This window comes from Lutra lutra, chromosome 2, assembly GCF_902655055.1.
Source record: "Lutra lutra chromosome 2, mLutLut1.2, whole genome shotgun sequence".
Classification (NCBI taxonomy): Eukaryota; Metazoa; Chordata; class Mammalia; order Carnivora; family Mustelidae; genus Lutra; species Lutra lutra.
In genome coordinates this window covers 166,826,678-166,838,490 of record NC_062279.1, presented here as the reverse complement: position 1 = coordinate 166,838,490, position 11,813 = coordinate 166,826,678, and the positions used below count along the sequence as shown (strand labels likewise).

Genomic DNA, 11,813 nt, shown 5'->3' with positions numbered 1-11,813 from the left:
TAACAGAGATACATCTTGACTTAGAATTAGTTTTACCTTAAACATGAAATTTCTCTAGATAACACCTGAAAAAAATCAATGCTTATATTAATGATGAGAAGTTCTTCTATTGCCCACTTTACATGTAAAAGCCCGCTAAGTAATTGTCTTAGTATTTGGATGAAACTGTAAAATCCTCATTCTACTCTGTTATAACGCAAAGTAATTACTGCAGGATTATCTTCTTTACTCTATCTTAACTTATCCAAAATCAAACCATCTTAAATCACACTGGTACATGCATCCATTCACTTCTCGTCCAATCAAAACGGAATTACCTGTCAACAGAGAAGTACGCTTACAAGTGTGAAACCATTTGACCATGTTATATTTTAATTTGCAGAGACAAAAATGACAAGCAATTTATTTACATAAAACTGTACAAAAGCAAATTAAATTATGTAAAGTATTTCATAAATAGTTGGACGAGTGTTTCATACATTTCGCCATGTTTAGCATAGTTGCGTGCATAGTGACTCATAATAAACGATGATAAATTGTTTTCTGCTTCACTATCAACATCCAAGTAGCAGAACAATAGTCAATGATTAACATTACAAACAGATCGTACCACACTGAATGCAAGTGCTTTAAAATGTAGGAAAAGTTGTCTGAAAGTAAACCCTAGGGAGCTGAAGGTATGAGGTCTTCCTCCAGATGTCGGATCTACCTCTGCCTGGGTCACAACTGACCAGCTCTAGAATATTCTTGATCATATTCACTGTTTTTGTTTTATCCCCACCTAAGGACACATTGTATATTTATCGCAGATACAATATCCCTAAAACTACTTCGGTCTTCAGATTTCTCAGGCCTGAATTTGGGATGGCTTGATTCTTGGAGGTTTCTTCGGGTCTTTGTGTTATATTATTTTCCTCTAAGAGAGCTTCCTAGGGTAGCCTTTCAGCCTGACATCTTCAGTACCATCTTAGTTTCTCTTCCCATAAAAATAATGCCTCTCTTATTTTCTGAAACTCAGGCAGCAGGCCAGTCAGAAACCATACAGAAATGATATCTGGAGGGTCAGAATGAGCATTAGATTTTAGACTGAAGCTACAGACATACACATAAATTTTAATACACATAAATTTATATAGTTACTCATTAATTTATAAATGTGTCCTAATGTATAATGCATGCAAAGTCCACTTGAGAATCTTGTGTACAGAAAACAAGTATGGTTTATATACTATACAACCAAAATGAAACAGCAGCTAAAAGAAAAATTAACAACAAAACGAAAAAATAAAGAATAGAAATTCGAAATCAATATTTGACCTTGCAAAATGGACTGATTTCACCCCTGATATTCTCTCTCTGTGTTACTATTATAATAAACGCTTGAGCCTTCTAGTCAGAATTAAGCAGTCCATGTTAATGCCTTAGTTTTGTTTTATGAATGAACGATATTTAAGACTGGTCCATTATCTGAGTTTGTCAGAAGGCAAATTTTTAATATATTATTTATTATTTTCAGAAAATAAACATGGATAAATATACAGGATCAAAAAAGTTGGGAATAGCCCATTTTCCCTCATTGTCCAAACCCAACAACCGTTTTTTTACCATAACAACAGGTATAAAAGGCACAGTTGCTTGTTTTGCATTCACTCATTTATTTTTTTTGTTTCTTTTTATTGATTTTTTTCAAAAGCACTCTATATATGGAGTGGCACCAGATTTAGCCTATTCAAAATAAAAGTCATACAAACACAAAATATATTTCTGTGTCATGCCAGCTCATTATATAATAAACATGTTATGAGAGCTAATTCTACTAGAATTACTGAGAATACTTACAGTACACTGAATTTTATTCTTTCACACCCATTTTAGTTCTAAAGAGAGGCTCACGAGTTAAATGACAATGACATGGCTGTCTTGAATGTGGTGCAAACATCATTGGGGAATGTAGATCCAATTAATCCAAAGGTCCAGTATGACCCGTATTAGCTTTATAGACAATGGAAGGGTTTTAAGATAGAATGAAATGAGCTATCTAATGGCTTCAAGTGTCTCATGAAAGAAAGAAAATAAATGCATTAAAAAAAGTTTGTTGAACACCTGTGTTATGCAATTGAGTATTTGCTTTGTAACGTGCAAGAAAAAATATGTATACATTTTATAAGTATCTTTAGAAGTATTTTGTCTTAATAGGTACTTACAGATTATACAAGGCAGAACTGCTTTAATGCAGTTTCCTAACAGAGTACTAGAATTGCATCTTTCCATCATGTCAATAATAATTAAACATAAACATGTTCAATTATTGATATTTTAGTCCAATATTTTTGTTTCAATTACATATCTTCTTTCATCCTAACTATTATACATAAACTAACATCATTGAAAACTCCATTTAAGAAAGAGCAGAAGGAAATGACCCCAAAAGAGTAGCCCACCAAATAGAGAAGTCGTTTTCAAAGATAAACATTTTGATGAACTATAGTGAGTTCACAACCTCTGGTCCAGGCTGTTTCACCTTATAGTCTAAGAAATTCTGTAAAGAATAAAACTATCCAAAGCTACATTATTTCTACAGTTTGCTAGAGAGCCATCAGGCTATGTCTTAACCAGGTTGCAAACATTCAGTGTTGGGAACATTTGCTCTTTTCACCTGTTATCCCCTATTCTGTCCCTGGATTGTCACTTCTGTCTGAATGTCCCAGCTCAATCTCCAATTATGTTAAATCATCCTCTATAGAACAAATGACCCAAAATCTGCATATTGTGTTTTTTTTTCACACTGAAAAAATTGCATATTTTCCACTTCGAGAGATGTACATACAAGGAGACATATCACTGCCCAGAACTCATTTCTTTCATGTTCCGTCTAGATTCTTTTTAAGACATATTGTATCATGTTCAAAATCACATTAGTGACAAATCAATTAGGGTGTCACCTTGTTTCAATGTTGTGAGACTTGAAATAGTGCTATATTGCACAGGATCAAAATTAATGCACTTGTGTTATATGAAAGAGTGCCTTAAACACACAAAAAATACAATTGCTAATTTGAAACGTAAATAGTAAGACCAGCACACATTACCTGGATTCCAAAATGATAATAGTGATTTTAACTTAAAAGACTTTATACCAACATATCCTTCTTTCCCTACCTACCCACAAAAATGATTTTTACAAGTGAAACTTCCCTGATAATAGGTTTTGAAGCTAAACTTGAAACTTAACTAATTGTCTACTATTATACCAAAAATACATCACTTTAGTTTTTCATTTTCTGAGCTTTCAAAGAAAACCCATTTTAAAAGAGAATGCATGTTCTCAGGTATAGAGACAATGTAAAATAAGCTAGTGTTTGAGTATTTATGTATGTGCATGGGTTCAGTTGCTTTCGTTGCTTAATGGATTTCCAGTCAAGACCAAATCTGCTTCATGATTTCCCTGATCTGCCGTGTGATCTTTGGCCTTTTAATGACACATTGTTCCAGTTAGTTGATAACAGCGGTGCTGTTCTGAAAAATATATATATAATTTTTACAAGTTATAATTAGTGTAATTGATACATGTGGTCAAGATTGTGTGTATACTAAGAATATTCGATGAATGTATGGGATTGAAGTGGATACCCCTGACTTGAAAAGAACAACGTATGTCAATTTGGTACTATAATCTCCAACTGGGTATTGTCTAGCTGTCAGTCTTTGTTAGAATTTTAAAGCTGTGAGATTCTCAATATTCTTCTTGTAGAGTCCCCCTTAATAAGAACTGTACCTTTACAGGGACTTTATTATTTTGGGGGAATTGCCTTCTGGTGATTAATTATATTCTCATGGTATGTCTAAAATACATTTACCTGATTTGTTTTTTGTTTGTTTGTTTTTTGACCAGCTGGATGGCATTCGAAATAAATCAAAGTGACTAAATCATGCTTCAGCTTAAGGATAATGAGAGTGTGTTGTGTTCTGCTAATCAGGCTTGTTACCATGAAAGAAACTTGCAACCATCTTTTTTTTTTTTTTTCCTCCTTGGAGGGGGATGGGGAAGAGGGATAGCAGGTGTTGGGAATAATCAGTGAGGGGATTAGACATGCAAGTAACAAGGATGATTTCTACATTGTACATTACAATCAGGCTAACAGTATCACTAAAGGCCTGATCTGGAGGCAGAAGTGGCAGGCAAAGCTTTGTCTCTTTGGTAGCCCCCTCTTTGTGATTAAATGGTTTTTCTTTGTAAGGATTTTTGCCCCTTATTCTCCTTCTCATACATGAAAAGAACTTTACTGTTCTTCTTCATAACCTACAGGTAAACTTCTCTTCTAGTGAGAGTATTGACAGGAGATGGCTTGTATTCCCCTGTTTTTGTAAGGGGAATATCCTCAGGGTTGGCTTCCTCATTTTTGCTGAAACTAGCTGCACTGAAGGTCTCATAGGACGAGGTCAACTTTTTGTTCAGAAGGTTTCTGTTGCGGTCACCCATGATGGCGGCCTCGCCATTGGCCAGCTTTTCCTGGCTTCCTCGTTCATCAACAGGCATGAAAGTGGAGAGTTTGGGCTGGCTCTTCTTCCTCTCTGGAGAAGTGCGGACTGGCATCCAGCAGGAGTCTGAGTGGCCATATTCATCACACTCACGAGTGCACTTCCCAGTCAGGGCTACATCTGGAAGAGGTCTTGAATCTGAAATTCAAGGAGAAGGAGATGTTAAAGTTGGACATTCTGGAACAGAGTTTGTTGATTTGCATGAAATTGGAAGGGGGAAATACATATATATATATATATAAAATTTTCCTTTTTTCTTCACCCCATAGTTCATCATTCCCATAGAACAGTTTTTAATTTCATTTCCACTAAAGATAAGGTTTTACAAAAGCATCAAATATCATGGAAAGAGAAGAATGAACAAACTAATAAATTTAAGCATGTAGAAGACAGGCACATATGCATTTGTTACAAGACAGAGACGTGTGTATATTCTCAAGTAGAAAAAAGCACATATGTATATTAGGCTGGGTATAAATTTTTCCACATGCATAAGAAAAGTTATTAAATCCAAATAGATAATTTTCTGTATTTATAAATTATCCCAGAAATTGTGTACTTTTGCCAATTGGATTCCTTCCTGCTTATACATTATTCATGGAATGCAAATATGCAAAACCTTATATTTAAAATACAGTATAAAACATCAGGGTGACTCAGAAGTAGGACCTAAATTGACAGCACATCATGTGGTAAAAAGTAAAAAAAGCAAAGTACAAGTAGGTTATGGGTGTGAACATACTAGCAATATCATCACCTATCCCACCGCAGCCCACGCCAACCACCCAACCACCATGTCAAATGACCTTATATGTGCTGTAGGATAATCTCTTAAGTGTTCACATAGAAACACGTTTGCCAATGTGTTTGCTGATTAGAAATATTATGTGAAATGCAATGCATTGGGAAAATGCAGTCAAGCTCCTAAAGTTTTGATGAAATAGCATGTAGTCCCAATTAATGTTGGTACCTACTGGAATGGGAAATGTCTTCTCTTACTATAAAGCTAAGTCATATCTAGATAGTTCTTAGGGATCAGAATTAAGAATTACCTGTATATGTAAGTAAAATTGTTAATATGTGTCTGTCTTTGGAGAACCAGTATATATTTTATTACTATTAATTTTTTTAAAGACTTTATTTATTTATTTGACAGAGATCACAAGTAGAAAGAGAGGCAGGCAGAGAGAGATGGGGAAGCAGGCTTCCCGCTGAGCAGAGAGCCTGACGCAGAGCTCAATCCCAGGACCCTCAGATCTTGACCCGAGCCGAAGGCAGACGCTTAACCCACTGAGTCACCCAGGCACCCCTACTATTAATTTTTTTAACATACTTTGTTTTTATTTGAAAAAGAATGAGAAGGGGGAAAAAAAAAAGCAGTCTTCCTCAACAGATTCTAAAATATAACTGTAGGGTTTCATTTAAGATATTTTTAGTTTATTTTATTGCCAAACAAAAGAACATAATATGATTGTGCTCCAATTTATATAATATGACTTTTTTTTTTTTTTAAACAAGACTTTGGGCTTAAAAGATGGACAGATTTTATTTAACCTCTGCAAATACAGTCACAACCATGGAATCAGTGAGATTTGCCTATATATGATCTTGGGTTGATTTGGTTTAAAATTAAAGAAGGGGTTATTTAAATGATCCTCCAAATACTTAGACCTACTGTTTCTGTCTCCACCCACCATCCTCATCCTCTCTACTTTAACATTACATTCTTATTTTAACTATCATTTGTATAGGCTATTTCAGAATTTTTGCTCTGCCCAATCTCCCAGATTAAGGCAGTCCAATGCACACCATTTTTTCCTGCCGTGAAGGATAACTGAAATATTGACATTTGTCAGCCCATTGATTTTTGAACCACTATGGCCTGAGATTGTTTTACACTGTGTGCTGAGAGCTCACTGAGGAAATGCCAGCGCTCTTCACAGGAAATCTAGACTCTTTTCTCTTTCCCAAAGGTAAAATGCAAAGATAATTATTTATTGTCGTTGCACATGCTGTGTTGCTATCTGACTTCTAAGTGAGAAGACCCTATTAATTTTATCATCAAAAGTGAAAGCACTTTCTTATTCATATTTTTATGCCGAATTCCCTCTGTGTCTTTCAAACACACATTTTAGATACATTTTAAAAATCAAACTATTGGCAAATTTTATGAATGGTTTTTGTAATCTAGTTAGTTTAAATAAGCAAAGTGGGAGTTCTTTCCGGAATATTTTCTATCTTGGGATACTTTGTTTATCTAAAGCTGACCGAAATGCCTTGAACAGGGAAAACCCTTATAAAAATGCAAAGTGCAAGATCAGACCTATTTTCCTCTAAATATTCCTTTTTTTTCTTCATTGCTTTAACAAGTTCAAACTTTTCTTTTTCTTGTATGATAGTGCCTATCAAAGACACAAGAAAATGGGGCGCCTGGGTGGCTCAGTGGGTTAAGCCGCTGCCTTCGGCTCGGGTCATGATCTCGGAGTCCTGGGATCGAGCCCCGCATCGGGCTCTCTGCTCTCTCGGGGAGCCTGCTTCCTCCTCTCTCTCTGCCTGCCTCTCTGCCTGCTTGTGATCTCTCTGTCAAATAAAAAAAAAAAAAAAAAAAAAAAAAAAATCTTAAAAAAAAAAAAAAAGACACAAGAAAATAATCAAGACTAAAGCTACCAAAACAAGAAATATCTCTTTGAATGTGGTTGTCGTTCCCTGCAGAAATGTCCCAGAATGTTCTACAATCAGCTAAATTTATTTAAGTCTCACACAATGTGTCAGTTTACCTACACAGTGATTTACAGATTTTCTGCTTTTCAGAGATTGTGTTTCCAGTTTCAAATGTGTAGCACTTTGTTGTTCTTTTGTTTGAGATGCATTTAGAGAAAGTTCAGAGAACTGTGTGATATGCAAGCAACTCCTCTTACCTGTTGTTTTACTTCTGTACCTGAACTCTCTGTTACTCATAAGGAACTCTATTTATTTAGATTGACTCAATTTCTCATCAACTAGAAGTGGGAGGCTCTTCAATTTCTTCCCTCAGTGCTTACATCCTAGTCTGGATTATCTCCTGCTGAAATTGATTTCCTCTTATTGCTTTTAACAAAAGGCAACTTGTCTTCTCTGTCATCAGGCACTTGTGGGCTGCCACATCTCCATCCAAGAAGCATGACTTTAATAAGGATCTCCTGTCATTTCCAAAGTCAAACACTTGATTGCAGACCACAGTGGAAGTTGACAAGCCTAATTGGCTAAGACATGTTGCACTGTTTGTCATCAGATTTAGAAAATAATCAAGAAAGGCTATAAGAGATTCATCAGGAGCAATCAAAACTTCCAATCCTGATGACTCAAACGAATCCTCAAAAGAAACGCCAATGATTAACAAATGCAATTTGTATTATGTTGCAATTTATTAAAGGGAGGCATGAGTGGAATAGTATTTTTATGTGTTCTATATTTTCTTATTTTAATTATGTAAGTACTTTTTTAACACAAAACTTATACCTGGTCTTAAAAAATCATCAAAGACACTTCTTTCTCCCTTTCATAAAAAGACATACTCTTAAAATGTCTTATTTTGTGGAATTAGAGGCAGACCTTATACAACTAGTAATCTTTCAAAGTCTTTCAGTCTTTCACAAAGGATGTGATTTTGATATGTAAGAACATTATTTCATGCTTTTGTTTAGTACTATTTCTTTTAAATTTGGACCTTAGTGAAGATGGGAAACAGTTCATTATGATTCTTGTGAGTTGGCATTAAGTAAATCAGTGAAAAGTAAAATATTCTATCATCAAAATATAATGGTATTCTCTACCAGCATTTTCCACAATAAAATCAGTTCCTTAGAGCCCTCCTCCGCACCCCCCCCCCCACCCTCCACTTAATCACCTCAAACCTGGTGAAGATTGGATACAGAATAGGAATTCAATAGATCCCATGGCCACGTTAACATTACTCATGAGGTTCTAGTTATGCTATTTTGCTTGACTCATTACATCCATTTGGAGAGTTACAGTCCTTTCTTAGACATCAAGTTAATTTCCTTCTGAAAGTACAGTTTTAAGCCATCATCATAGCAAACAATTTTAGATGAGTTTATAACACAGAAAATACTTTCCCACACACATTGTCTTAACTTTTCCTCTCAGCGGAAAGGCAGGAGGATAGCAGCAGTAAGGAGTCCAGCCTGTGGGAGAGCAGAGGCCAAAGACTAAGTGTTTTGACTTTCACTTTAGTGTTTCTCATAACACTACAATGTTCCTTCTTAAAATGTAACAGCTGAGTAGTTAGAGGTCAATTACTGCTACCCACAGCCATAAGAAAAAGCTAGAATCTCCAAAGGAAGAGAAAAAAAAAAAAAGTTTCCGAGAAGTGCAGGAAATAGATGCCGCTAAGTCACAAATTTTACTAATTAATGCCAATAATGGTGCAACCTCCCTATATTTCCTAACATAGAGGAAATGATAAAGAATTTAAGAATTCCAGCTCTTTCTCTGGATAGAGGTACATTTGCCCTTACTGGGCTCGGTGGGTGAGTTGGTCCTGGGAAATGCGGGTAGAGTGACCTCAACAAGAAGTGACAGACAGACAATAGGTGGAATCATCAGAAATAATAAGGAAAGCACAGATTTATGCAGGCATTTCATGTTCCCAGAAGCTGTTCTATACATTTCAGAAACCATTCCGGGCATCTTTATTACAGAAGAGAACTGTATGGTTAAGACCCTTGAAGACAACTCTGAACCGGTAAGGATCTCCAGATGCTAAGTTATGCATTCTGCCAGAATCCTGGGCACCCACTTTACTCCAGGCCCTTGGCTTGGGACTGAAGATACAAGGGTATTTTTATCTCCTAAGAGAAGGCATGAAAATGCTGCATTTAGTTTTAAAATATTTCCAGTGAGTTTTTTTAAGCTCAGTTATTTCATGCTATATGCATAATTTGCTTATTTAACATACAAATTACTTAATTCTCCGATCATGTGATGAGTTGTTAGTCAATGTGTAGATGTTCACACCATTCCTACAATTTGTTCTTTAAATTCAAGCGATAGCATATTCTTAACGTTACTTGAGAAAATTCTGCAATGAAAAATTGTGTTATCCTCTCCTTTTGGGGAGGAAAAAAAAAACACATACAGGCACCTTTTGCTTTTCTTCCTTTTTAAAGTATTTAGTTTTCTTTTTATACTTCTTGACTTTTTGTTATATAAAGATTTCTTTTTCTGGAGGCACGTCTAAATTCTGGTGTAATTTGGTGGACAACGAAAAAGGTTTTACAAAAGGATGTGTGAGAAAAAAGAAAGACAATTGGTAATGGTTTTCCAACAAATTTTTTTTTTTTTAAGATTTTATTTATTTGACAGAGAGAGATCACAGGTAGGCAGAGAGGCAGGCAGAGAGAGGAAGGGAAGCAGGCTCCCTGCTGAGCAGAGAGCCTGATGCGGGGCTCGATACCAGGACCCTGGGATCATGACCTGAGCCGAAGGCAGAGGCTTTAACCCACTGAGCCACCCAGGCACCCCTCCAACAAATATTTTAACATTACCTTTACTTTCTTAGGAAAAGAAATATGAAAATATCTGTTTTACTCAAGTGATTAAATAAAGTGCTCGACTTTAAAATAGGTGTCAGAAAATGATTTACTTTTGCCTTATTTAATACAATTGAGAACAAAAAATTAAATGAACCCTTTACTGGAAAATTATTATTGAAGTCACTAAAGATTAGGTGTGAGGGGATGAAATCCAAAAGGTGCATATGGAGTTAGACTTTTTTTTTATGTAAATAACCTAAAGATCCCTACATTTTGTCTGTTCCTGTAATTTGGGAAAACTAGAAAGGTAAGCAGTAACAGATAATGGACAGGGTAGAAATCACTGACGCAAACAAGCAGTTCGTCATTCTCTAAGTATCTGATTACTCTCCAGAAGAAGGGGAGATTTATAGTTGCATAAGTGTCACCTAGGGCTACAACGAAGGGTTTTTAAGATTTTTTTTTTTTTAAGATTTTATTTATTCACTTGATAGAAAGAGATCACAAGTAGGCAGAGAGGCAGGCAGGGAGAGAGAAGAGAAAGCAGGCTTCCTGATGAACAAAGAGCCCAATGTGGGGCTCGATCCCAGGACCCTGGAATTATGACCTGAGCTGAAGGCAGAGGCTTTAACCCACTGAGCCACCCAGGTGCCCCGGTTTTTAAGATTTCTAAACAGTGTTCTAATTTGTCTAAAATCACTTTACCCTACCAAGCTTAAAGAGGATATAAGAATAGCCTATGCACCCATCCCTAAATTCAGTCTTCTTATGCTACTCCTAAGCAAGTCCTGATGGGACAGTGAGTTTGTGAAAAGAATAGGAGGTGTGGTGTCTCAACATTGCTGTGTGTGATTCTGCATGCATCATGTATAAGTTCTGTGACTTTGGATGTAATTTCTTGAATGTAATTTCTCTGAGCCTCAAGGTCCTCATGAGGGAGATAATAAGACCTACTTCCTTATATATTACAGGGATAAAATAATTAATGTATATAATGCTTATTATGGATTGGTCTCTGGTGTGGTATAGATACTCAGTAAATAGTAGGTCATAGCCCCTGAAGATACGTAAGGTGATATGTCTATACCTAGATCTATATTTATATCTATATCTATCTCATCTCTGTAGTCTTCCATAAGTGAAATATATGTTATTGAGGGAAATAAGCTTAGGAGCTAGGTTCCTTGGATTCAAATCCTAATTTTATAACTTAGTATGTAATTATGAAAAGGTTACTTGATTGATATAAATTACCTCATCTGTGTAACAGGTATAAGAAGAAATTAACCTCTCAGGATTATTGCGAAAATTAAGTCTATTAATATAGGTAAAGCATTAGTAATAATTCCTGACACACAATAGCCCTCAATAAATATTAGCTACTTCACGTACACCATTCCTGACTCACAACTGTGTCCTGAAAAAAACTTTGAAAACTAAAGTATTTTTTTCCCATAAATTTATACCCTTGACATTCAATACAAGACTTTTCTTCATTTTAACCTTACATAGTATAAATATGTATGTTTTCCTGTAGAAATACTATGTTTAATTAACATCACTCTCAGAGTCCTCGATTTTTAAAATAATATATGACATTACCTTTTTTTTTTAAGATATTATTTATTTACTTGACAGAGAGATCACAAGTAGGCAGAGAGGCAGGCAGAGTGAAAGACTGGGAAGCAGGCTCCCTGCTGAGCAGAGAGCCCGATGTGGGCTGGATCCCAGGACCCTGGG

The 11,813-nt window shown here is 35.7% G+C and overlaps 1 protein-coding gene across 5 annotated transcripts in view; it reads right to left on the bottom strand.

The window, feature by feature from the left end:
* Positions 1-349: 349 nt before the first annotated feature.
* PCDH7 (protocadherin 7) overlaps positions 350-11,813 on the bottom strand; it is a 425,601-nt gene continuing 414,137 nt past the window's right edge. For 4 of the 5 annotated variants that reach the window (XM_047719070.1, XM_047719071.1, XM_047719072.1 and 1 more), the window contains one exon: positions 350-4,677. In XM_047719070.1, coding sequence (XP_047575026.1) covers positions 4,301-4,677 — 377 coding nt within the window. In that variant the 3' untranslated portion in view covers positions 350-4,300. The remainder of the gene's footprint in view (positions 4,678-11,813) is intronic. The other variant, XM_047719075.1, reaches the window with a different exon arrangement.